Source organism: Anas platyrhynchos, chromosome 29 (genome assembly GCF_047663525.1).
Source record: "Anas platyrhynchos isolate ZD024472 breed Pekin duck chromosome 29, IASCAAS_PekinDuck_T2T, whole genome shotgun sequence".
NCBI lineage: Eukaryota > Metazoa > Chordata > Aves > Anseriformes > Anatidae > Anas > Anas platyrhynchos.
Genome location: NC_092615.1, coordinates 3,841,789 through 3,867,854, shown reverse-complemented (window position 1 = coordinate 3,867,854; position 26,066 = coordinate 3,841,789). Strand labels below are relative to the sequence as shown.

At 44.3% G+C, this 26,066-nt stretch overlaps 1 protein-coding gene across 17 annotated transcripts in view; it reads left to right on the top strand.

Annotated features, from left to right (window-relative positions):
• The window catches only part of SLC1A6 (solute carrier family 1 member 6), a 39,849-nt gene extending 14,060 nt beyond the window's left edge, over positions 1–25,789 (top strand). For 3 of the 17 annotated variants that reach the window (XM_027471991.3, XM_027471987.3, XM_027471988.3), the window contains 9 exons: positions 7,814–8,071; positions 9,000–9,137; positions 9,923–10,127; positions 11,084–11,126; positions 12,663–13,003; positions 15,616–15,849; positions 16,866–17,060; positions 17,495–17,629; positions 19,136–19,557. In XM_027471991.3, coding sequence (XP_027327792.1) covers positions 7,858–8,071; positions 9,000–9,137; positions 9,923–10,127; positions 11,084–11,126; positions 12,663–13,003; positions 15,616–15,849; positions 16,866–17,060; positions 17,495–17,629; positions 19,136–19,334 — 1,704 coding nt within the window. In that variant the 5' untranslated portion in view covers positions 7,814–7,857 and the 3' untranslated portion in view covers positions 19,335–19,557. Of the gene's footprint in view, positions 1–3,270; positions 3,810–7,008; positions 7,079–7,813; positions 8,072–8,999; positions 9,138–9,922; positions 10,128–11,083; positions 11,127–11,507; positions 11,617–12,662; positions 13,004–15,615; positions 15,850–16,865; positions 17,061–17,494; positions 17,630–19,135; positions 19,558–19,746; positions 19,885–23,322; positions 23,360–24,029 lie in introns of those variants that run through there. The other 14 variants (XM_027471985.3, XM_038169191.2, XR_003501305.3 and 11 more) reach the window with 13 other exon arrangements.
• The last annotated feature ends 277 nt before the right edge of the window (positions 25,790–26,066 follow it).

Here is a 26,066-nt window from a genome sequence, read left to right as displayed (position 1 = left end):
ACTGCAGCCTTGTTACTTTATGTGGATCTCTTAATTTCTCCTTTTGGTTTGCCATGCTGTTGTGCTCACTAGCATACTTGCACCTCAGAGGGGCACACATCTGTGCTCTTTTTCCTAGAAAATTGTGAGAACTTCCTGCATCATTTTGCCTTAGAATCATAGAATGGTTTGGGTTGGAACAGATGTTAAAGACCATCCAGTTCCAACCCCCCTGCCACAGGCAACAACACCTCACACCAGCACAGGTTGCCCAAAGCCCTGTCTAACCTCGCCTTGAACACTTCCAGGGATGAGGCATCCACAGAATGTCTCCATGGCCATAAAAGCCAAAAACCTGTTATTTATACCAGCTGTTCACCCGCAGGATCCATTCAGTCCTCCACAAGTCCCTCTCACAAGCAGGATCAGTGAAGACAACGCCTGGGCCACCATACCATGCCCTTGACCAGTGCCTCCAAAGCCATGTGTTCAAGCTTCATATGCTCCAAGAATCTTCTGGCCATATCACTTGGAGCAAGAGCCCAAGGGCTGGACAAGTTTCTCCACAGCATCCCTGATCTGAGCCCCAGGTAGGCAGGAAACCTCTCTAGATGCCAGAGCTTGACAGATGGGGGCCTCTGTCACTTTCAAAGGGAGTCTTCATTCCTAACCCTCACCGCTTCTTCCTGGTGCTCCTACAGGGTTCCAGCAGCTCAGAGTTTTGTTGGTCAGAGCCTTCAGCCCTCCTCTCTTAGCAGGGCCATATCTGTCCCATCTCTGCAGATCTGCAGGTGAAGCAGGAGCTCTCCTCTTGTTGCCAGAAGTCGCAGTCTTCCAGCCTTCCAGACTCCTTATGGGAGTCTTCATTTCTCAACCTAATACGCACAGACTCTGCTTGCCCCTACTGTGGTGCAGTTGGGGGTTCACATTCTTGTATCTGCTGTCAGATGTGACTCAGAATATGCAGTCAGTCTTTTTTCCATTGCCGCAGATGCTGCACAGTCGGCTGACCTCTTCATCCAGATCCCTCACTTGGTGATACAAATCCTCAGCCAGTGCACACCTCCTGAAGGCAAGAGACCATTCCCCTGTCCCATCGAAAGGTCCCAGACACTTCCTGCAGAGTTGTATCCTACCTGTGTCTGGGTTGGGGCAGCTAATGTGCCAGCAACGGCTCCAGCCAGTGCTGGGGACCGTGCCCCAGGGACCATCACCACCACTGCACACACACAGCAGCTTCTGAGCACCTTCTGTGCATCTCCATGAAAGTACACTCCAAGTAGAGAACATAAGGCTGAGACCCAGGCATGTTTCCCTGGCTGTTGGGCAAAGGTTTGGGGAGTGGGGAGAGGACATCTCTTTTTAATCACCTGGTTTCTTCGCCTGTCAAGAGGCTGCTTCATCCATTTTCACTGAATCAAATCCAGGCTGAGTCCTAGCAGCCTGGTCACAAAGACCGTCTTGCTCAAGTGAAGAGAAGCAATCTGCACTGGAAAGTGTGAGACAGAGTCTGAACAGGACTGATAAAAAATGATCCTAAAGCTTGATTAACATAGGTCTTCCTGTGCCTGCATCTGTCTCCCCCACCTTCAGACTGCCTTTCTCTGTGTAACAGCTGCCAAGCAGGTGAAGGGCATGAATAAGGACATGGGGCCCAGTGTGTATTAAAGATTCTTTAGTGAAAGCGTACATTTATGATATTTCAAGAAGTTTCTCTGCTGAGTGCAATATTTTGTTCTCTTAGTTTCTGTTTCTAAGTTTGGAACTACCCAGTTCCCACTATTTCTGAGGACAAGACTCTCCCTGTGAGCCACCAGGCTGCAGCAGAGCAGTGGACGCAGAGCAGAAAGCTCAGTCCGTATTGTGGGGCTGTTTCATTGCTGTCCTTAGGACTTCAGATGGCAGGGCAGACTTGTGCTTGTGCCCAGCATTCCCCATTGTGCACAAGTTAGATAAATTTGCGAATAACCCTTAGTAGGTGGTAGCATCAGGGCAGATTTGTATCGCCCTGTCAGAGATCTGAGTAGAACCAGGATACCACTTGGAAAATGAGATGAGTTTCAAAGAATCATAGAATTGTGGAATCACTGAGGTTAGAAATGACCTTCAATATCATCAAGTCCAACCATTAAGCTGACCTTCTGAGTCATTATGGAGCAAATTACCTAAGCCATGAGCAGCCAGTTTCTGCAGAACAATAGTATCCTGACATTCCTTAGCTCCTGTTTACTATAAAGTGATATTTAGGGATAAGCCTGAAATTGGAGGTAAAAGTATGCAGTCTGTGGCATGGGGATAAAAATCTGCCTTGAGGCTACCCCTGTTAACCTGCCAGTGAAACTACCTCTTTCATTCAACTCCTGCATCCAGATGATTCATTAACATGTTGAATGGGACTGGCCCTAGAAATGAGCCCTGGGGAGCACCACCAGTGAGCAGTCACCAGCTAAATGTAGCCCCATTCACTAAAACCCTTTGAGTTCTACCATCAAGCCAGTTCATCACCCAGTGTAGCAAGAACCTGGTTATCTCACAGTCAGACAGCTTGTCCAGAAGGCTGCTGTGAGGGACAGTATCAAAGGCCTTACTGACATCCAGGAAGATTACATCTGCATCCTTTCCTTCCACCACCAACTGGGTGACCTTATCATAGAAGGAGATCAAATTACTAAGGCGAGTCTTTCCCTTGATGAACTCACGTTGACTATGCCTGATAATAGCTTTGTTCTTGAAATGCCTTTCAATCTGCCCCAGCACAATCTTCTCCAAGATTGGTGAGTGTGCAATGGCTACTTCTGCTTTCCCTTCAGCCAGGATTTTGTTACCTGGTGTTTTTAAAATATACCCATGGAAGGTGATGTACATTGGATGGTTTCAGCTCTTCTGATTTGGTAGCTTTAGTGAAGACAAGGCATAGAGGGGAGGTATGTTCCTCAAACACAGCACAAGCTGGAAAAAACACATCTCTGTTGAGTCAGAGATTCCTTATTTTTCAGCTCTTGAAAGGTTTAAGCACTCTTCACAAACCTGTCTGTTGTGCCGATCCTACTGTGCTGGAAATCCTCTCTCCATACAGATGGGAAGATGACCACACAAAACTCTGCAAAAAGCATAACAAAAAATACAGTGCAAAAATCTTACTTCCCCATTTTTTACTTTCACCATCTTCTGATTGCTCTCCCTAAAACAGCCAACATTCCACTGTTTATGTGAAACTTCACTGCCAGGAACTAGGCATTAGTTTTGCAATACTGAACTTTCTTACAAAACATCCTGTCCTTCCTGGTCTAGTCTTGAAGTTACCTCCAAAAATGCTCTCTCAAATATCTCAATGCTTTTGGCAGAACGGAGATTGGAAAAGCAGACATGAATAGGAGAACCTTTACCAAGAGATCAAAGCCACCGTTTTCCTCCTAAGAAGGAAAATCCATGCCATTGGCAGCTTGTTTATCTGCAAGGAGTGTATTTTGATGACTTACTGCAGCAGTCTGAGAACTTCCAGCTGATGCAATAGAGAATATTTACACAATTTCAGGCTGGCAATGCAGAGGGAATGTGCTGTGGAGAGGGCTGCTGTATTGCAAAATATGCAGATGGAGAAAGGAGCTAGTCATCGAGAGGGTGGGGACTTCGCAGGAGCGAGTTCTTCTGGTGAGCTTCTTCTGTGAGATAAGCTTTGCTCTGAGAAGGCTGCTGAGCATATGGTGGAACATGGGATCTAGTGACTCATCCTGAATTTTCCCACATCAAAATTGAAATTTCATTTTCTTTGCACAAAAATACTGTCTTCCAGTACATGTGGATGGGGAGACATCTGGAGAAAAAAGCAGGTGAGTCCCTTTATACAAGTGGGTTCTGCTCCCATCTTCCCTGTACAGGAATTCTTGTCATTGCTGTGGTATGGTCTGACACTAAGAAAAAGTTTGGAGGAGAGATGAGTCTACATTTCCACACCCGTGTTTTAGTGCAGGTCTCCTGGGGTCACCATGGCAAATGGGAAGCCTAGTTTGCATTTAGCAAGCCTGTAATGGATGATTTCAGAGCTGTCAATGTGACTGTTTTCACTTCATTGAAGAAATGGGAGCTTTGCATGTCAAAGTGAGGTAGCACTTTACCTTACCAGGTTTTGCTTGGTTGTCTGGTGAACAGCGGTTGGGGTGTAAGAAATCTTGGAGGGTTTGGCACTTTCTTTGGTGGTTTACCTTCTGAAAGTGTTTGCCTTGGGCAGTCAGCCATTTGCCTGTAAGAAGTCATCCTATGTCCCAAAAGCCACTGACAGTGCAAACAATTACATTTCTCATTGTTAGGGCAGTAAGGCCTGGGACAGGCTTCTGGAAATCCTGCAGACAAAGGAAGATAAGATTGATCCTGTTAAACTCGGGAAAGGGATTATTCAGTGAGTCTGATAGCAAAGGGTGAGATCTGAGAGGTGTCCGAATGTAGGGACAGTAATACTAGTAACTGCTAAGACAGGAGGATAGAAGATGTGTGAAATCCCTGTCTCATTTGAACCATACAGTTAACAGTTTTGTTTGTCTAAATCTGTAGCTGGGAGACAACTAGATAATACAAGACTCTTCGAGGGTACGGAGATAGCTTCTTAATGTACTGTGAAGTTCAGGAGGCACAAATTCAATGCACTGAAGAAATATGTTACTTGGAGTTTCCTTATTTTGTGCCTAACTGTGAAAAGGAGGCAGTCTGACAGTGAAAAGGGGGAAGACAGGCAAAATTTTCACCCAGTCTGATGTACATTGGCTCCACCAGCAGAAAAGAAGTGGGGGTGGTGTAATGAGGAAGTGAACATGTGATGAAGCGAGAATTAGGTCTCTGTCCAAAATCCGTGGAATGCTGTTGCAAATCCAAGAGCTTGGGTGACCCACAGCAGCACTGCAAGGATCTACAGCAAAAACTCAGAGTCTTTGCCAGTGGCCTTCACACAGCTTAGTTTTGGGAGGACTTGGAGTGACTTGGCTCAGCAACCTCAGGCGTGTTTCTCTACTGCTCTGAACCTCAAGAAGGCATTAGCATCTGTGTAAATGATTCTTCTATTAGAATGGGGATTTCCACAGGAGGCTTAGGTTGAATATTAAGAAAAACTTCTTTACTGTAAGGGTTGTTAGGCATTGGAATGGGCTGCCCAGGAAAGTGGTTGAGTCACCATCTCTGGAGGTATTTAAAAGATATTTAGATGTAGAGCTTGGTGATATGGTTTAGTGGAGGACTGGTTAGTGTTAGGTCAGAAGTTGAACTAGGTATGGAGGTCTCTTCCAACTTAAATGATTCTGTGATTCTGTAACGAACATGAGGCTTTCCTCCATGTCTCTGTTGGAAAAGACAATGTGCAATCAGAGCTCTTCTGTTCAGGGGTGAAATTTAGGAAAAAAAATAAACTTTTTTTTTTCCTTTTTTTTCCACTGGCTTCCACAGTGTGGGACATCCCAGGCCAAGCATTCATCTCTTTCAGGAGGGGAGATCAACATGCCTGGCAAAGTGAGAACTCTGGTGGTCACTGTGTGAGCACACGCTGAGTGGAGATCTTGCAGTGCCCCATAGTGGCAGGCAGGCACATGCAATGCCATTAGGGTGATGTGTGATGTCCGTCCCTTTCTCTGCCTGTGTCCATCTTTCTAAGTACGGGTGAGGGGCCTGAGAGGGGTTGCTTATGTTGACCACGCAGCCCAACCTACTTAGACATGGAGCGTGGCAGTGAATGGAGCTCAGAACAGTTTTGAGGTGGCTGGGCCTAGGCCTACCTCGTCATGGAAGGGAGCATTTCAAAACAAAATAGAACAACACAAAACAAAACTTAATTTCCTAATGAAAGGTGAAGCAAAAGGGAAGTCAGAATGGAAAGTCAAAAGTTTATAAATGAAGCTCCCTTCCCACTGCAGCTCTGCAGACGGGTGCTTGATTTGTACCAAATCAGCGTGGTTGAAGCAAACTCTGCACAGTCCCTCTGCCCTGGAGAACTTTTATATCTGTCACTCTGAGTCCTGGCCATAGCCAGCCCTGCCCCTCCTTGGGGTCTGTCAGCTCCAGAAGGTTCCAGACCCCTGCACACCCCCAGTCTCGAGCTGGGCCCCATGCCTTCCCTTGCTGCCTGTTACATGGGATCTCCTTGCCTCCAGCCAGCCCTGGTGATGCCCTTGTAGAAGTGTAATCCACAAAGAAGTCGGGCACTGTGTGCTGTGGTGGCCTTTCTGTACTGCTAGAGCTTTCATCTTCTGGATCTGCCTGTCTTAAGTCAATTCTGCTCTGAGACCTTCAGACCAGTCCTCTCCCCTCGTTGGCACTGGGACCAGTTCTGGCTGTACAGGTCCATCCCTGCACCTCCCCTGCATTTCCACCAGTTTTCTCTGTCCCTTAGGGGAGTAGGTTAAGGTATCTCTCTCCCTTTCCCTGGGCTGAGGAGGAAACATACATCCTCTGCTTCATCTCATCTGACATGCAGTTGTGTTTCTAGCCCAGGAGAAAACGATAATGTTGAAAAAGTGATCCAAAAATAAGCTTACACCGTGTGTTAACAGTGATTTTTCCAGACCTTGTATTCAGAGTTTGGTTCAGTTGTGAGGCCAGGCATTGAGGAAGAAAAATTGATTGATTAATTACCTAGCTTTATTCTTGTGTGGCTTAAAGCCTGTATACTTAATGCCTTCTTTTAAAGGTGGTTAGATTTTAGGGCAGCAGAGACATCTGGAGGGATTTTCAGAATCAGTGCATCTTTTGCATCTCCTGGTTCTTAAACATATTTTAAAATCTGCTTCTCAATATCAACTCAGTTACAGATGAAAACATTTAATAATTCAGTGTCATTATTAAAATTATATATATATATATATGTATTTTTTTTTTAAAAAAGAGTCCAAATAAAACAAGTCATACCATGAACTGATGATGGCTATTTTAGGTGATGCCTTTGATTCATTATAGATATTTATCTGGGTACAAATGACAGAGACTAGATATGTATTGTATAGAGCTATAATCCCAACGTGTGATGGTTTCTTTGACTTAAAATTAGGATTGCCACTGGAGTGGCTGTTATTTGACTTGCATCTCCAAAGAAACTTCTCTCAGCACCTGCTGATGTACTAAGGTGACTTCGTGCTTTTAGAGTTGTTTGGATTCATCTAGTCATATTTTCTTTGTGAACTCTTGGAAAAAATAATCATTTTCAGGTCATATTTGCCAAGGCACAGTGACAGTAGGGAACTGGCATATGCATAGTAGGCAGTAATGTTCCAAATGATAAGAAGTGTTGGATTATTGGTGCCTCCTAGCACTCCAGTTTCAATTGATATGCAAGTGTATCTCCCTTGTTCTTTTTGTTTGAGGAATATAGGAATAATAGTGAAAAATGAAGAAAGAACAGTAAAGAGACTGCTCCAGGCCTTGTGGCCAGTAGGTAATGGAGCAGAACTGATCCTTTGGAGTGGGTTTGATCTCAATCTTAGTATTTATGGAGCCAGTTTGTGTACTGGAACTGGTTTTATTGCCAGATGATAAAAACTAATTTCTGTGCAAACTGATAAATGTCTAAGAACAAACTTAAGTGGCTGTGGAGCCCCTTCTGGCTCCCCAGGCCACTATGGGCTGCTCCTTGGTGCAAGTGGGCTACAGAAGCCAGAGCTTCTCCAGAGACACCAGAGCACCTACCTGGCCACAGTTGTGACAAGGCTGCAGTGGTCCTTTTGACACCTCACACCGAGGCCAGTTCCTTATTCAACACTAAATAAGGATGCTCAGGGTCCCAGAGAAATGACTTGAAAATGAAGGCAAGGTGTCAGGTACTGCAGCTTATGCTTTCTTTCCCGTGTTCCTCCCTGCCCAGCACAGGCAGAGCCGTGCCCTGGGGATCGAGCGGCCGTGCCAGCCATGAGCGAGCAGAGCCACGTCAACAGCCTGTTCCTCAACGAGGATGCAGCCAAGAGGCTCAGTGCTGAGGGACGGGTCCAGAGGTTCCGGCAGGCGGTGCAGAAGCGGGCAGCACGGGCCAAGAAACGGATGCACAGCATCACCGCCGAGAGCGCCAAGAGCTTCTTCAGGAGAAATGCCTTCGTCCTCTTCACCATCGCTGCAGTCTTATTAGGTATGGAGCTGGTGGTGGGCTTAGGGGCAGGTGGTGGGCACCAAATATAAATGTGGGGAAAAGTTTATCCCACAAAGGTTTTACTTTATCATAATAAATCAGCTGGGGAAGTGAAGCTGGAGAGCCCCTCTGTATATAGCTGCACTCACAAGAAGCCTCTGAGCAAACCTGGGTGATTTTTTTTGTGAGGATTAGTAGAGCTAGATCAGCAAACTGTTTCTGTTGTGGAATCTCCCTAAGCTCCAGCCAGAAGCAAAGACTCCCTCACACTCCCCCTCTGCAAGGGCTGTTGTCTTGCATGCAAGAGCTCTTCTGATTTGGACAGCATTTTGACTGCTGCTAGCTGGCCAGCCTCAAGCTGAACTCTACATGCAGCAGGCTTGTCAGAGTTCTCCTGAAACCACTTATCTGTGCTGTGTTTTGTAAGCCAAAAAGCATCCTACAAGTTTAGTTTCACAGTACAAAAAGGGGGAACTGATGCAGACAACTGGTCTGTGATACTGTGCAAACTAAAGCTGCCAAGCAGAGAGTGGATTGTCCCTAACTTCTAATCCAGGCTGGCTGAACTCAGCTCTAATAGGTGGCTGGACAAGGTCCCTGGGCTAACAAGGTGGGCAGTCACATCTCTTTGGTGGTAATGAGCTTCCTAGGAACAGACTCCAGAGGAGCAGCAGACAATACAGCAGGGAGTGGTACGCCTGTGGTTCAGCACAAGGCTCCTGTGCATACAGATATGTCAAAGGGAGAGAAAGCATACAGTAAAAATTGGAACATAACCTTTTGGAAAAGGAAGAGCATTGACTCCTTTGCAGAGGGGAGAAGCTGAAAGGAGAAGAGGAAAAGGAAAGCCATATTGTAGGACTGACTGAGGGACAGACCACTGGATCACACTTTTCCATTTCCATTCTCATTCTTTGTTGATTCACAGGGATCATCCTGGCATTTTCCCTTCGGCCCTACCAGCTGACCTATCGCCAGATCAAGTATTTCTCCTTCCCAGGAGAGCTGCTGATGCGTATGCTCCAGATGCTGGTTCTTCCTCTCATTGTCTCTAGCTTGATTACAGGTGAGCAGAGCTTTCTGGTGCTTTCAGCCAAGACTATGCTTGTTGTCAGAGTACCCCTTTGTGTCCCAACTGCAGGTGTTGGGATAAGGTGGGCTAATAGTGACAAGCCTAAACCTACAGCTGTAGTGACCATGATTTACACTCAACCCCCGCTGACTCAGTAGTGGGAAAGAGCAGCAGAAGACCTTTTGCTTTCTCATTAGACTGGGAAAGGCACAATGTGGTGTTTCCAATGCCCAACTCTTGAGCACTAGCAAGGATTTACCTGCTCTAGGTGTCCTTGCTTGTGCAGAAAGGTTAGACAAGATGACCAACAGAGGTCCCTTCCAACGTTAAGCACTCAGTGATTCTGTGATTTCATTCCACATAACCTTAAACATCAAAGTGTGTTGCCCAAATCTGATTCAGGCTTCCAGTAGCCTAGGAGAGGTTAATTTGTGTCAGTCCAAAGAACTGAAGTTGATCACCAGCTGGAGAGCCTGTTTCATCCAGGTCTTCACAGAAGATACCCCAGCCAGCAAACTTTCAGGCAGTGTAAAGAGTTGCAATACATTCCACCCCTGAAACATCCCACCATTATCTTGAGGTCTCTTCCAACCTAGAAATTCTGTGATTCTGTGATTCTGTGATTATGAATTTAAAGATCCAATGTACTGGGGTTGGATGTTATTTCCTTTCTGATAGCTTTAGGAGGAAGTTTTATATTAACATAATATAAGATTGATAGATAATAGACCTCTAAGATAATAGACCTTCTCACCTTGTCTGACTGTTTGCCTACATAGGAATGGCCTCACTGGATGGCAGAGCCTCAGGGAAGATGGGGATGCGGGCTGTGGTCTACTACATGGTGACCACAATCATAGCAGTCTTCATTGGCATCCTCATGGTGATCATCATCCACCCAGGGAAAGGATCCAAGGACAAGCTTCACCGAGAAGGCAGAATTGAGCAAGTGCAGACCACAGATGCCTTCATGGATTTGGTGAGGTAGGTGAACAAGCTGGTCTCATGTGAGTCCATATCAGTGAGAGTACATTCCTGCACTGAATGTCCTTTTGAAGTGTCACAGCTTTTGGAATGCACTGTCAGAGAAAGAGGTCTTTGGCTGAGTAGAAAGAGGTCTTTGCCCGGCCTGCTACTTTTAGCGCAGTCAGGACAGGATTATCACCTTCCTGCAGAGCTACAGCCTTTGTACCATGCTTGAGTTTACACTTGAGCAAATCAGGCCCATTCTGCTAACCAGCTGTTTTGCATCAGGTAGTGCTGGTTTATTAATGATCCCAGTAAAAAAGGTACTCAGACTGTGTAAAATAAAAATTTTAAATGCTATTTATTAAAGCTAACACCATAAAGAAAGAGAGGATAGTACAGATACTTTTATATTCTTTCAGATTTGTGAACCCCAAGTTGTGCAGCATCTGTGATCAGGGTCTGTGAAAAAAAGTGTGGGAATGTTACTGGCAGCTGGGTGTTCCTGCTCTGTGGGAAATTCCAAAGTTATATTTTTTAAGTGTTGTTTTGCAATGGACTGAAAAGTCCCAACTTCAGAATTTTCTATGGAAAAACAAAACGGAAATTTTCATCCTAAACATATGGGAAAGTCAATCCATTCTTACCATTTTGTAAGCTTAACTCTGAGGTGCTCAGCCTCTCCCTTTTTGCTTGTCAGGATATTAAGAAGCAAAGACCAGAGACGTGGTCCCACATGACATCCTCATCTCCAAATTGGAGAGAGATGGATTCAAAAGGTGGACCATTCAGAGGATAAGGAATTGGCTTGAAGGTCACACCCAGAGAGTGGTGGTCAATGTTTCTATGTCCAGGTGGAGGCCAGTGACAAGTGGTGTCCCTCAGGGGTCTGTCTTGGGACCATTCTATAAAGCCCATGTTTGCTTGCTAGTCAAACAGGACAATTAACTCTTTCCTTGTTTTATCTACTGCAGGAATATGTTCCCGCCCAACCTGGTAGAAGCCTGCTTCAAACAGGTATGAAAACCCATCTAACCTATCACCTTTCTTGGTGCCCTGTTCAGTAGGCAATGGTCCAGCCTACTTCTCTGAGGGATGAGAACAAAGTTTGCTTTTTTACTGCTTTTTAATTTCTCTAACTCCAACTGCTCAAGAAGGGGCATTGCAGTCATTAGCCTGTATTATAGCATCCCTCATGCAAGTTTTTTAGGCTGTCTGTACATGGGGGGCTTCAAACCCTGGAGTAGATAGAGCAGAGCAACTCTGGTTTCCTGCTTCCATCTCATTCCACACTAAAAGTTAGGAAGAATTTGTGTAACCTCAGTTAGCAGATTTGGACTGGAAGTAAAGTGGGAACAGATTCTCCAAGGATTTGTCTCTTCCATAGTGCTAGTGCCCTTGGAAGCAGTATAAAGGGTTCCAGAAGTATAAAGAGGAGCCAGAATATCTGGGCCTCAGAGCTGGGGGTTCCCTAGCTGTGCTCCAAGATAGACACCTTCGCCTGATGGTAAGTAACAGGTTGCTGCAGTCATGGTGTTTGGTATTAGAGGGAAGAGCAATTTTAGAAGTATTTGTCCAACAAGTAATCCTGTGTGTTTGTTGTTTTTTTTTGCTAAACTTGGTAAACTGTGATTGAATGCAACTTAAAAAAAAAATCACATGTCTAGGAACAAGGAGTGTGAAGAGTCCTACAGAGAGGGAGACCATATCCTGGAAAGCAGGGTCTCTGAAAAGGGTGTGGGGATATTGCGGAGAACATCAGTGACTGTGAACTTTTATTCTATGGTTAAATGGTCCTACATGAGCCTAGGATTTCCAAACAGAGAAGGAAGTAGTTCATTTTGTATTAGTATCTCTAATTGCAAAGAGAAATGCTGAACACAGATAAACTACCTCCCTTTTAAAGTTCTTAAACATTAGAAGGCTACAGAGAAGAACTACAGTGCAGAGAAAAACTGTTCAAATAACGTATGACCAAAACTGGTCATAAGTGAACAACTTCAGGGACTCAGTCTGTTTAGTCTATCAAATAAAGAAAGAGTCTTTGTCTTGCAAGAGTATAAATACATCCAAAGGAGAGAACAATCATATCAAAGGGATCAAGGGATCTCATGCCCAAGGTGGAGGCATGAGATTAGAAGTAATAATGACTGTAAAATGAGAGCAACAGTTCATATGGAAAAGTCGATGCAGATTTTAACAGTGAAACAAACAATCCAGGGCAGTACAGAATTTGGTCTCTCAATATTTTTAAATTGAGATTAACAAAAAGGATGCTTTAGCAATATACAACCATACCCGAGTCAGTAAATGGTATCTAGGTGAAGTCCTCCAGATGCTCCAGTGATCTCTTTTGACCTTAAGCTCTGTGAACATTTCAATGAAAGCACTAAGCCAGGGAGACTGAGAACACACAAGGCAAGTTTCCCACAGAGGTCAGTAAGAACTTGCCATACTCTCCTCTCTTTAGGAAGCAATGCAATAGTCTAGCATGTTGTCCTAAGCTTCTGAACAAGGGCCTGTGAGTGCATCTGATAATCTGTGTCATTTCAGTACAAGACGCAGTACAGCACCAGGGTCTTCACCAGAACCGTTCTCCACAGCAGCAATGTCACAGCAGGTGTGACAACCACTCCACTCCCTGTGCCTGAGAACTTCACTGGCATCCTGGAGAACGTCACTCATGCCCTGGGGACCATCTCCGAGGTGCTGACCTTTGAAGAAGTCATTCCCATCCCAGGCTCAGCCAATGGGGTGAACGCGCTGGGGCTGGTAGTGTTCTCCATGTGCTTCGGTTTGGTGATCGGCAGCATGAAGCAGAAGGGACGGGCCCTGCGGGAGTTCTTTAACTGCCTCAACGAAGCCATCATGAGGCTGGTGGCCATTATCATCTGGTGAGGAACACGGCCGGTTGGAGCAGGAGGTCTGCAGGTGCAGTTTCCGCTGACCTGATGAGAAATGGGGTAGCATTAAGGATGACATGCACAGGAAAAGCAGATGGGCACAGCTCTCCTTTGGCTCCATCAGGCTGGAGGGAAAAGTCTGGATGGGATATTTGTTCACATTTCATTTCCTGTTTTTTTTGTTTTTACCTTAGAAATATCAGGTACACCAGGACTTGCTTTCCTTGAGGCTGCTGGAAACATCCTTGGAAGACCAGAGAGCTGAAGTGGAAGATCTCTTAGCCTTACCAACAGGGGTAGGGTGTGAGGCTTTCCCACAGAAAGCTTTCCTTCCAGCTATGTTTCAGGAGTCTGACTTAGCTTTGAGTCACAATAACCTACTGCCAGTTTCCTGCCACTCAGGGTGACACCTGTATGCATTAGCTGTGAAAGTGGACCTGGGTTGGCAAGATCATCTAAAAATTACTGCCTTTCAGTTTGAGGTCTCCCAGGCCCCGGCTCCTCTAGAGCTCAGCTGTTTGGTGCTTCCTGTGTAAGGCTGACTGTACTACGTGGTTCAGATAAGCAAGGCATTGCTGCAATGAGTCGTCTTAGAAAACAGCATTTTAACAAATCTTATTTGAAGCTCCTTACCTATCTAAAACTCAAGCTCTGAATAGGATCTTGTGGTAGGTACCGTGAGACAGGAAAGATATGGGGCTGGCAGAATACAAGGAAATGCCTGACAGGGAATGATCTGTTAGCCCCACATCCTCACCCCTATTTTTGATCACTCCAGCTTTCTTTCCCTGGTTTTCTAGTCACGGTCTTGTATTGTAGAGAAACATCCTGGGCACAGAGGGACAGGTCTTACACAAAAAGAAATAAAGGGGAACCCTGAGCTCACGGCAGAGAAATTCACTGCCTGGGGAGTTCCAGCCCCTCTGGGATCTTTTTCTCCATGGACAAGCCAAAATCTGGGGCCTTGCTTTCTTAAGGGGAGATAAGAGTTGCCTAAGGGCAAGAAAGGGAGAGCACAGTGGAACAAGTGGACCTGCACGCTACTCCCAGAGACAATTGCAAACTGCCTTCAACTGCCTCTTCCAGCAAAGAAAGGCAGGGTGTTGATGGATAGGATATTGGTTGCACTTAGGAAGCTGCCTGTGCACATACACAGTAATGTTTGAAGACATCTCCTGACTTAACAAAATCCTGCTGGTATAGGAGGCAGGAGTATCCCCTGAGGCTCAGCACTCCTTCCTGAAGCCACAGTCTGCAGAGCATCTCCCAGGAGCTTCTTTTTCCTAGGGAGATCTGGTCATAACCTGCAGCCAAGAGTGTCTTCTGCGAAAAAGGTCAGAGGAAATGAAATATTTGTGAAATCCTTTCCTGAAACTTTTCCAAACCTCCTACGCTAAGTTGGAGTTTGGCATGTGGACCTCTGAGCCTTGTGCATGAATTGCATGTGAGCTCCCGAGCTGTAGAGGCCAAGTCCTGAGAGGTGTGGCCATGGAGCTGTGATTTTCTTTAGTCCAGTTATTTGTCCATGTTTAGTTTAGTGCCCATGATATTCTCCATGTGTGTGTCATGACTTCCTTCTTGTGCAGCCTCACTGCTGCTCATGAGATGCATTGTTATGGGGGGAAAAAACCTGTAAGGAATGGAAAGGATAGCAGCGTAGCTGTGGGGTTTTACCTTGCTGGGCAGCTAACTCCACCACAACCGCTGTCTCATTCCCCCTCCTCTTCTGAGGAGAAAGTATGCTGCAAAGAAAAAGAAAGTCTCATGGGTTGAGATAAGGATAATTTAATTAAAGGGGAAAAAAAAAAAAGACTTCATAAGAGAGCAAAAATAAATTATTCTCTATTTCCCATCAATGAGCAATGTTCAGCCACATCCTGGGAAGCAGGGCCTCAGTATGTGTAGTGGTTGTTTGGGAGGGCAGACGTCTTCATAACAAGAGCCCCCCCTCTCCTTCCCCTTTCCCAGCGGTTGTGGTAGAGTTTAGCTGCCCAGCAAGGTAAAATTACCACTGCACCTCAAAAAGAGGTTTCATACAAGCCACAGCTGCCTTCACAGGTGTTGGTATGCCCAGTCCAAACTATACTAGCTCTGGATTTTCTGTATGTTCCTATTCCCTGTACATGAACCTCTAAAGATAACAAGGCTGATATCCCAGAGCATGCAGGACAATATTGCTTCTGCTCCCTCCTTCCCTTTTACTTCTGTAACTTTCTGTGCCTCTCGGTAAAAAGGACACCCTCAGCCCAGGCTCTGTTAGGAAAGGAAGGGACTGTGCAAACTCCTCTGTATAACCTCCACTAGCAGTGCTACAAGAAGTGTTGAGGAGATGTGTAGGAACCTGGAAGGAGGAGGAAACCTTCACCACATGCTGTGTGCACACAGCAGTTCCCCAAAAGAGCATCGAGTGCTGTTTTTTGACTGCACAGCAAACAAGTCCAAGATCTTTTCACATTGCCAGAAAAGAAACCAGCAGCATCATCCACTAACTAGCACACTTCTGGTGTGGCAGCTTATTGAGGATATGTCCAGAAAGCATGCATTGAAGCAAGTATGAAGTGTGGATGTCAGTTCTGAGAATTGTCCTTGTGTTTCTGCCACAGGTATGCCCCAGTTGGGATCATGTTTTTAATTGCTGGCAAAATCCTGGAGATGGATGACCTTGCAGTGATGGGGGGCCAGCTGGGGATGTACACGCTCACTGTCATCGTTGGACTCCTCATCCATGCCCTCTGCATCCTGCCGCTGCTCTACTTTATCGTCACCCACAGGAACCCCTGGGTATTCATTGCAGGGCTTCTGCAGGCCCTCATCACAGCCCTGGGCACCTCCTCAAGGTATGATGGCCATATAGTCCTGGGGAGAAGTACGGTGTGGATATTCTGGGGCTGCTTCTCAGCACTTCCATCGCCCTCAGTGCAGTGCTGAGGTCTCACCATTTCTAGCACTACTCAATTGAGAGTGGAAGGATTCCCACTCCCCTGTTCAGGAGCCCTAATTGTGTTGCCATCTCTAACCACCAGTGCGTGACCCACAGTCCTCCTCACCAAGCACGGTGGAGGCTCTTTTTGCAGCACTGAAATACCGAGCTCAAAAGACAAATCAATCACCCCTCAATTCCAGCATTATTCCCCGTGCACATATCTCCACACACATGTACTTGCACACATTTGCACATTTCTGTTTTCCAGGCACACAGACTGTGTGCAGCTGGCATTAAACTCACAGGAAGCCTAGGCAAAGGCACAAACAAATGTTCGGTGACTCACACAACCAAAGCAACAGATTGTAGGTTGCTGTTGTATTATTAAGTGGTGTTTCTTGACGTATTCATTTCCTGGCAAGCACAGAGTCTCTCCCACGTGCATTTTCACACTGAAACACACAGCATTTTTCTTGCTCGTGTTCTCTTTCAGAAACAATTCTCTGCTTTTGCTGCAAGATATATTCTCACACTTGGGTCATTCTTGTCTTATGCACTGAGCTGGGGAAGAGAGAGGACTCAAGTTTTTTAATAGCTGGAAGAGGAGTTTTGGTCTTGAGGCTCTGTCCTATGTACCCAGAATTCCCCAGAATCACCTTCTTTTGGTGTTGTACCAGCTTCACCAGCTTCAGGGCCACACAGCCCCTGCCCAGCCCCTGAGGAAAGTCATGTCTGAACGTGCAACTGCAGCGTGCAGCATATCTGAGGAACCCTTGCTTAGACTGTTCTTTCTCCTAGCAGCATCTGGCCTCTGGCTCACATGGCAGGGTGAAAAAGCAGGTGGGTAAGGTCATAAACCAGGCAGAGGCTTAGTCCCTCTTCCACAGTCAGCATATACCCAATTCATGTTGTTTTGTAAATTCCTTTCAGCTCAGCGACTCTGCCCATCACCTTCAGGTGTTTGGAAGAAAACAATGGTGTGGACAGGCGCATCACGAGGTTTGTTCTGCCTGTGGGAGCTACAATTAACATGGATGGCACTGCTCTGTACGAGGCCCTTGCAGCCATCTTCATTGCACAAGTCAACAACTATGAACTTGACTTCGGGCAGATCATCACAATAAGGTGACTTTTTAAAGAGTTATGGGGCTACAGGAGGGATTCCAGATTTGTTGGCTTATCTGAGGTGCTTTCAAGTTCCTCCTTTGCTCAGAAGATACAATGAGATTAAAAAAATATGGAAAAGGAAGGTGAAACCTCCAGGTGTATAAGTAAATGTGGTTTTGGGTGCCACATCTTGGAGGCTCCCCTCGAGCCTTTATTGGATTTCCAAGTCTGGGCCATCCCTTAGAGCTGCAGTGTGCAGTCCATGATGGGTAGGTGCCTGCAGGGGAAGCTTGGGTGTTGTGTCGATGTCACCATCCTGCTCTGTGACCAGAGCAGAAGGGTTGCCCAGATGGTTTGTAAATAATACGTTGAGATACTTCCTGACACTTCTGCAAATGCGACTGCCTGTTTTCTTCCCTCTGCTGATAGCTGTGCTTTCCTCTTCCCTCCAGCATCACTGCCACGGCAGCCAGCATTGGAGCCGCAGGTATTCCCCAGGCAGGACTGGTGACCATGGTCATAGTGTTGACATCAGTGGGGCTGCCTACAGAAGACATTACACTGATCATCGCTGTGGACTGGTTTCTGTGAGTTCTCTGCTCAGCAGCATGCATTTCTCTGTGCTTTCTGCCAATGTTTACAGAGTTCATCTGCATTCCCAGTGTCTCTGCTACAAGCAGACTCAGTAACCTGAGGCCTGAAACACACCCATATCCATGAGACCTTTGCACAGTAAGCCTCTGTTCATGCTAGAGTCTTCACCATAGACCTCAGTGACCAAGTTCATGTACAGACCAGCTTGGTGACCAAGCAGAATGTCCTTTGTTTGGTTTATCTAACAAGATAATTATCAGAAACAATCTGCAGGCTGATAGGGACAGGTTGTGCCAGTAATACGCAAATTCATGCTGCAAAGTGATGCTGGTTCTGCCCTACCAAACAAGGCAGGTGGGATAAGACCGGCCTGTACAAAGTTGAGGAGGTCATAGAGGGGTGCAGCTAGCCAGCTACATTGCTCCTTTTCTGCTTTCTTCCCCTTTCAAACCTTGGGAGAAGTGATTTCACAGGAGCGTTCTTAGGAACCAGATTGAAGAATGCATTTGGACGATGCTCTCAGACACATGATCTAATATTTTGGGTTTTTTTTGGGGGTGGTCCTTTGGGATAGGTTTGCATTAGAATTTCTGAATTCATAAAACAAATACAACTGAATTATAATGGATGTGGCAAGGCTCATCTAAATCTGCAGAAAGGCTTGAGCAGGCCTTTGGAGAGGAATCCATCTCTGTGGATCCACAGTAACAATGTTTTTCCTCATTTTCCTCATTTCCTCTGGGAGTATTGTGTCCAGTTCTGGGCTCCCCAGTACAAGAGGGACATAGAAGGGCTACTAAGATGATTAGAGGACTGGAGCACCTGATGTAAAAGGACAGGCTGAAAGAACTATGCTTGTTTAGCCTGGAAAAGAGAAGACTGAGAGGAGACCGCATTAAAGTATATAACTTATATGAGGGGAGGGTGCAAGAGGATGGAGCCAGTCTCTTTTCAGTTGTGCCCAGTGACAGGACGAGAGGCAACAGACACAAACTGAAGCACAAGAGGATCCAGACAAATATAAGGGGGCACTTCTTTACTGTGAGGGTGACAGAGCACTGGGACAGGCTGCCCAGAGAGATTTTGGAGTCTCCTTCTCTGGAGATATTCAAAACCCGCCTGGATGCCATCCTGTGCAAAGTGTTCTAGGTGATCCTGCTTGGCAAGGGGGTTGGACTAGATGATCTTCAGAGGTCCCTTCCAACCTCGTCTGTTCTGTGATTTTGTGATTCTGTGATTTTGTGGCAAGTCCAAAAATTTTCATTGAGATATTGGGAATGCAACAGAACAGGAATGAATGTGAAGCTTGTACTCAGGCTAGCAATGTAGGACAGCTCTCTGGGAGTAATTTCTCTGTAAATATTGAAATGCCAATTATTAGAGTGACTTGAAAAGTCAAAAAAAAAATCATTGAAGAAAACTTCGTGTTTCTTGAAATATTCTTATCCCCTTAGCTGATACTAAGAAGCTGCATTTCATTTTTCTCCCTGATTTTTCAGAGACCGCCTTAGAACGACCACCAATGTCCTGGGGGATTCTCTGGGTGCTGGCATTGTGGAGCATCTCTCCCGGCACGAGCTGGATGCACAGGACTGCGAACTTGGTAATTCTGTGATAGAGGAGAAACAGCAGCCTTCCCACCTGGTCTGCCCACAGAACGACACCCTTTGGCACCCCAGAAGTGAGACAGCATTGTGAAATAAGGCAGCAGAGAGCAAATTAATGCTGTAAAAAGCCAAGACTTGAAAAAGAAGTCTTGGAGGACATTCTGGAGAACAGAGAAAGATCCACTTTCAAAGATCTACAAAGATCTACACTTTTCTCCTCCCTCTCCCACTTGATCCCATTTCTCCCCTATCTCTTTCCAACTGACATTAAAGAAGAGAAAATTAAACTGCAAAGAAACTTTTGTTCCACAAAAGCCTGATTTAGTCATTCTTATCGGGATCCAAGAGTTTGACCTGAGTAAGTAAGACTCAGTGAATGAGCTGGACTGAGCTCCCTCATTTCTGAGCTTAAGTATGAGCACAGTTAAGTGACAAAGTGGGTTGGTGACACCACCACCTGTGGACTGGGACCAGAATATTGCCATGATGTCTCCTTCCTGCAGGAAACAGCTGCAGAGTAGCAAAGCCTTTATTTGGTCAGTGGCTTCCCCTGAGCATGTAAAGCTTTTAGCATTGGCCGTTTGGAGATCTCTGGAGAGCCCCAGCACTCCTGTTCAACTCTTCACTGGCAAGTGTTTATGGTAAACCCAGTGTCCTCCTTGCTCACAGTCCTGGTGTTTGCACAGTAACACCACTAATGCTTCCTGAAGGCTTCTTGCTCCTCTGGCAACCTTTCTGGCTGTAGGTATTAATGTCGCCAAGCTCCTGAAGGAATGTGGCACCGTACAGCAGAGACAGGGCTTATTGTGCTGGCTGGTAGTACAAATAGAGGTCATACCGGCCTTTTATTAATGGCAGCAGCTAAAGGATCGTGAAAGCAGCAATTAAAGAATTGATTAGATCTGTTATTGAGCCTCTGAACCAGCTCTCCCCTCTACAAAGCTCTGCCAAACAGCAGTTAACTTTGTTTCTTTTTAGAAATCTGTTCTCTTATTGAAACCAGAAGGGAACTGCATAGGTCACGACCAGTCTGTCCACCTGAGTAGCTGGATGGTGCCTCCATGCCAGGGATGACTTCCTGCTACCCCAGTTTCTCTCAGAAAACTCCTCATCATAAAACTCCAAGGAAACAGTTTGTTCAGCCATCTTTGGCTATTTTCAGAAGCACCTTTCCTTCAATCACAGTGCTCAAGAATGTGCTTCAAAATCTCTTGGTCTTTCTACAGCTCTTTATCTTTTCTAGACAGTGCACAATCGCTTCTCAGCACTTGTAGAAGATGCCAGACCCCAAACTTATAAATGTAGTTTTCATCAGGATAAATGTCTCAGTTCCTACCAAATTGAGTTCAGTTTCTGTTTCACACATGGGCATAAGCCCACATGACATCTGGATCATCTCATAGGTCCAAGCAACAAGTAGGGACCTGCTTTGTCTGTGCTCTATCCCCCTTCCATGGAACAGAGGAACAGAGTCCTCATGTCTCACATCAGTAAACAGGACCAGCAGGACTTGCTTCATAATCTTCAGGTCATCTCCACGAACATCCAGAAAATGAGTATCTAAGACCCAACTTTGAAGATGGAAAGGCTCCACAGTTTTGGGGCTACTCTATTGTAACTATTCTACTTCTGAAAGGCCAGAAACAGCAGCAAACAGCCTCCTGGCACAGCTGAGCTATCTAAACTTGATTGAGGATATCAACCAGTCTGCTCATTACTCCAGACTCAGTACATCTCTTGAACCCCTCTACCCTGGCTTCCCAGAATGATCCTTTCCATCCAAAAGCCCTTGCCATACACTGACAGGCACCTCTAAGTGGACCACAGGACAGAAGACCCCAGATCCATCTGTTCGAGGCAGCTTTTCCAACTGCAATCACGCCTGCCTGTCTTTAGCTCCTCAGTGTAAGAAAAACTTCCTAGAACACATTTCTTGAGGTGCCCAAAGCCAGATCCTGAGGCTCTTTTTGGTCCTTCAGGACTTGCAGGGTTATACATTTGTGCTGCCACGTTCCACAGCCTGTAGGTAAACACAGTTTTCTATGTTTATGGGTTGGAATAAAGGCGGGAATCTGAGATAAACAGTCAAATGCATCTCTTTCAGATAAAAACAGATAACACCGAAGAATTGTACTGTAGTCCTGCTTAGTAGTAGTTGGCCCCAGACTTCACAGCAGCAGGCTGTTTCCTGAGCACTGGAGGCAGGTTACTTGTTCTGACAAGAGATCTATGCTAGCAGGGGCAAGCTGCTGTTGTGCAGTTACGTATCTGGTTGTTCTTCACAAATATTATTCCTATCCCATCAGCTAAAACATTCTTAGATGTATAGATTTTGACCTCCTGCATGCTTTGTGTGGTGCAGTGCACCCTTCCTCTCCTGAGACTGTCATCAGTAAAAGCAACTAAGAGCAACTGTATAACCCAGTGGTATTTTGGTCCCTGAAAGGTGATGGTCAGTTGTTTTTTTATTATTATTTATTTATTTTTGTTTTGTTTTGTTTTGTTTTTAAACTGAGATAGTGGAAGACTGCTGGGTAACAGTGGAAGATAATAAATTCTTAATTAGAATATACATGGCCCAAGAAATTGGCATTGTGTGGAATATGCTGCTGAACTTAGGAAAAGATGACATTTGCAGCTGTCGTAACTGTTTCCTAAGTTTTGCTTGGTTACAGAGATGTAACAGGAACAAAAAAAATGTCCCAGTTCAATCAGTGTTGGCTTTCATATGGGACCTGACCTGTGCATAACATCTAGACAATTAAAATTCTGTTTAAAAGGAAGGAGGAGGTAAATGTGAATTAGATCCTTGTTCATCAAGTATCGAACTGAGATGATAATCAAGTGTGGGCCTTGGCTTCTACAAATGGACATTTGCCTTGTACAGATTTGTACTTTTTCAGCTCAGAGGCAGGGACAGATGACAAAATCTATCCTGTACCTTTGCATTAATCACCTTCATCTCTGCCACAGTAACATGGACAGAATATTTCTATCTTACACTTTGGGTTTTCTCACTCTTAATGCCTGAACTATGCTATTTAAGTTGGCTGGATTATCACTTCCCTATCCAAAACCAGTTAAAAAAAAAATAATAATAATCAGTCTGACAAACTCAGAAGGAACCCGAAGGAGCTCTGGTTAACATTATTTTCTTATTTTTACCTGCCATTGGGTGCCCAAGGTCAGGTATCCCAGAGGGAAGGCTGGCTACACCTGTGGGTCCAGGACCTCAGGGACCAAACTGGTTCACATACTCTGACCGATGATTTTACATCTGTGTTTTGGTTTCTGTAGCTGTAAAACAAATAAATGGATGCTACCTGCCCCATAATAGCTAGAAATGTAGCTACAATATCAAGGTTGCTAAGTCTAAAATGAGAAAAGTTACCACTTGTTTCTTTCTAATTTTTATAAACTATTGTAGTCCAACTTTTGAGGCAAAACTAAACCTGTCAAGCAGAAGGCCAGAACACTTAGTTCACAGCAGTGTTTATTATTCTCCACATTCAATTAAAGGATTACAAATGTTCAAAATATAAGAATAGCTTCTAGGACAGTCATTCTTGGTGTAGGACTGTAAATAGCACTAACAGGAATACATCACTCAAGAATGTCTGAGATGTTAAAACAACAAAATCCAACTGCTCAAATCTTCTTGGTCATAATTACTTGCTGTTTGTACCCAGGAATAGAGAGCAGTTACTATGACTTTTAGCATACATGGGATATTTTTTTTCCTGTCTTTATGGGACTTACAGAAAATAGCACTGAAAAAGATCCCAAGAAGTCATCTAGGACATCCTATGCTCCCAGGCAGCAAGAGCTAGACCCAATACAATCTCCCCCCCCCCCCCCAAAAAAAAAAAAAAAACTGCTTGTTAAGCTCTTCTGATGTCCAAGTTAAGCATTCCAATGCATTTTTTTTTCTTCTCTGACACAAATCTCTCTTGTTACAATGCAAGAACATTATTTCTTGTCCTGTCCCAGTGAGTAGGATAAGAGATTATTATCCTCCTCTTTGCAGCATTTTTATCTTGTATGAATGGTATTATAATGTCTGCTCTTCTCCTTTCTAGACTAAACAGACCCAGTTCTTTCAGTATACCCTCACAGGTAATAATCATTCACATTCCTGTCCTCTGGACTTTTTCCTCACTCTTTCACATCTTTCTTAAAGTGGAGTAACTAAAATTTGACACAACAATCCAACTAAAGATTTATTAGTGCTAAGCACTGAGGAAAGACTCTTTCACGTACATTAAGATTTAGATCTTAGACTCAAATTACCATAGTTTAACAGCATGCTCTGCTTCAGCTGATCAAGGTAACTGTCCATGACGCATACCTACAGCAAGTTCAAGTCTGTTCAGCTTATCTTAAATCTTAGTGAGGTTAGACTCTAACTTTGATGAGATGGCTGTATCCAAAGACTGGATCTTAATCAAAGAGTTTTAAGATACACTGCATTAGCTTGTATCTGCAGTGGGCTAAGACAGCACTAACTTACCATTAACACAGCTCAGCTGACATGAGTCTAACCCATCATAAAGAACAGACCTGCTTACAAAATCCAGTAAATGCTTGATTTTTTCACAACAGCATGACAGCACCGATAGCAGTGGTAATCCATGCTAATTCCTACATCATTTTAAGCAGAACTGCTGCCTAGCTAGTAATTTCCCAGCCTGTGTTTGTGCTGCTGATTATTGTTACCTGAATATAGTAATTTCTATTTGTCCATATTGAATTGCATCTAGTTTTTCTTCTTTTCTTCTTTTTGCAGACTATTTGTCCAACTTCTCAAGAAAGCATTGAATTCTAATCCTGAAGAGACTTCCTGTATATAAAGGGCAAACTGGTGGATGAATTGGAAGAAAAGATTGATGGATTGGACTCTAGCTCAAATAGGAATCAATTCTGGGAAGTCTGTGTCTTGGGTTATACCTAGAGTCAAAATAGATGATCGTAAGGGTCCCTTCTGGCTTTATAATATATGCACGTGCTTTCTGGTTTAGAGATATTGCAAAGGGTCCTCCTAGCTTGATCATTTTCAAAAGCTATCTGAAAGGATCCTAATGATACTTCTGTAAAAATCAGCAGGACTCTAACCTGTTTTCAGTTGCTGTTAGCAGATATGTAAACATACCACAAAAGGGGCTCTCCATGTCACATTGCATCAAAATGTCCTCAGTTGTTCCCACAAAGTAGCACACTCCAAGGCTGGCCATTTGTGATTTCCTACCTTCCACACAAGATTAACGGAGCACAAACAAGTAGTCATTTTTGAATACTGCAAACCAGTCTACTGTGGGGAATTTCAGTATTCAGATCATATTTTTTAGCTCTGGTGTTTACCCATGTTGTTAACCAATTTTTGATTGGGATTGTCTATCTGTTTACAATACCCAGACAGTATTGTTAGGAATTTGTTTATGTATATATGTGTGTGTGTGTTTGTGTGTATAGGTATATATATATCGGTGTATATATAGAGAGAGATATAAATATATATATAGGCTTATATATATATATATATGAAAGGGGCGCGTGTACACAAATACATACATATATACACAGAGTTAACTGCTTTTTTTTGCTAATCCAAAAGAGAAAGAAGATACTAAACTCTCACTCTGTGAAGTTGCATACTTAATTTTGATGCCTGACTTGTTTTGCATAATTAATTCTATCCTTAAAACAGCAGAAGCTATTTCATATCTTTCCCGTAATGAGTCTTCTAAAGCAAGGTTTGTCAGGAAGGAGCTCAATGCATGCTGCTTTTGAGTTGTACCTGCTGGTGACATAATTAGAACTTAACATGTGGAGAGAACTCTCCAATTCATCTTTGAATTCCCTGCATATATCCCAAGGACTCCAGTCCCTGATGTATCTAACCTTGCAAAGAGGCAGTCTTTTAAGAGCCCAGCCAATGACATGAAAGTGTTTGTATTCTTTCCAAACCCAAACACTGACCTTGTACTAAATCAGCCTTTGAAACTGCGTAACTGACAATATGAAATCATTTTATCAGCTGTCTTTTTAAATTATCAGATATTTGTGATTTTATGCAGTCTTTACTGCAGTAGCAGCTTTTGTTGCAGAAATTATCTAAGTTTCTCCTTTTGGCAAGCAATTTATTCCTAATGATCAGATGGGCAATATTTGGGATGAAATAGGGAGTTATCTCAATGCATATGTACATGAGGAGCTCTTGGATTAGGACACATCTCTTCAAAATTAATTTAAAGAGAGAAAATAGATGAAGAATATGGATTTCACACAATAGGCCATGAATCACATTAAGTATGTTATATGTGTACACTGTCTCAGGAGCCAGATCTGCCCGTATGATCTGTCCTGAAATCATGTCCTTTTACTATACCCAAGGAGGAAAGAAATAACTGGAAATCACTGCTATATAGCGTGTTTGTAGCATTCTGGCAGTTTGACGATGTTAATTTCCAAGGCCTTTCTCTTCATGCTGTGAGTTTCAGTGTTAATAAAGATTGCATATTTGAAAAATAAAGGGAATTTTTTCCACGATGCTTTTCAATTCTTTTTTTTTTCTAATATTTTCCCTCCGAACCATGACAGCTAGGAATGTTACTTTTAGCATTAGGCATCACACATCTTTATGTGTTTAACAACATGAGACACCAGTACATTTTGAAGGCCAACCAGCTTGGAAAGCAGTTGGCAGAAAAGGACCTAACGGTCCTGGCGGACACCAAGTTGGACATGGGCAAGGAATGTGACCTTGTGGCAACGAGGCTAATGGTATTCTGGATTGCATTACGAGGAGCATTGCCAGCAGGTCAAG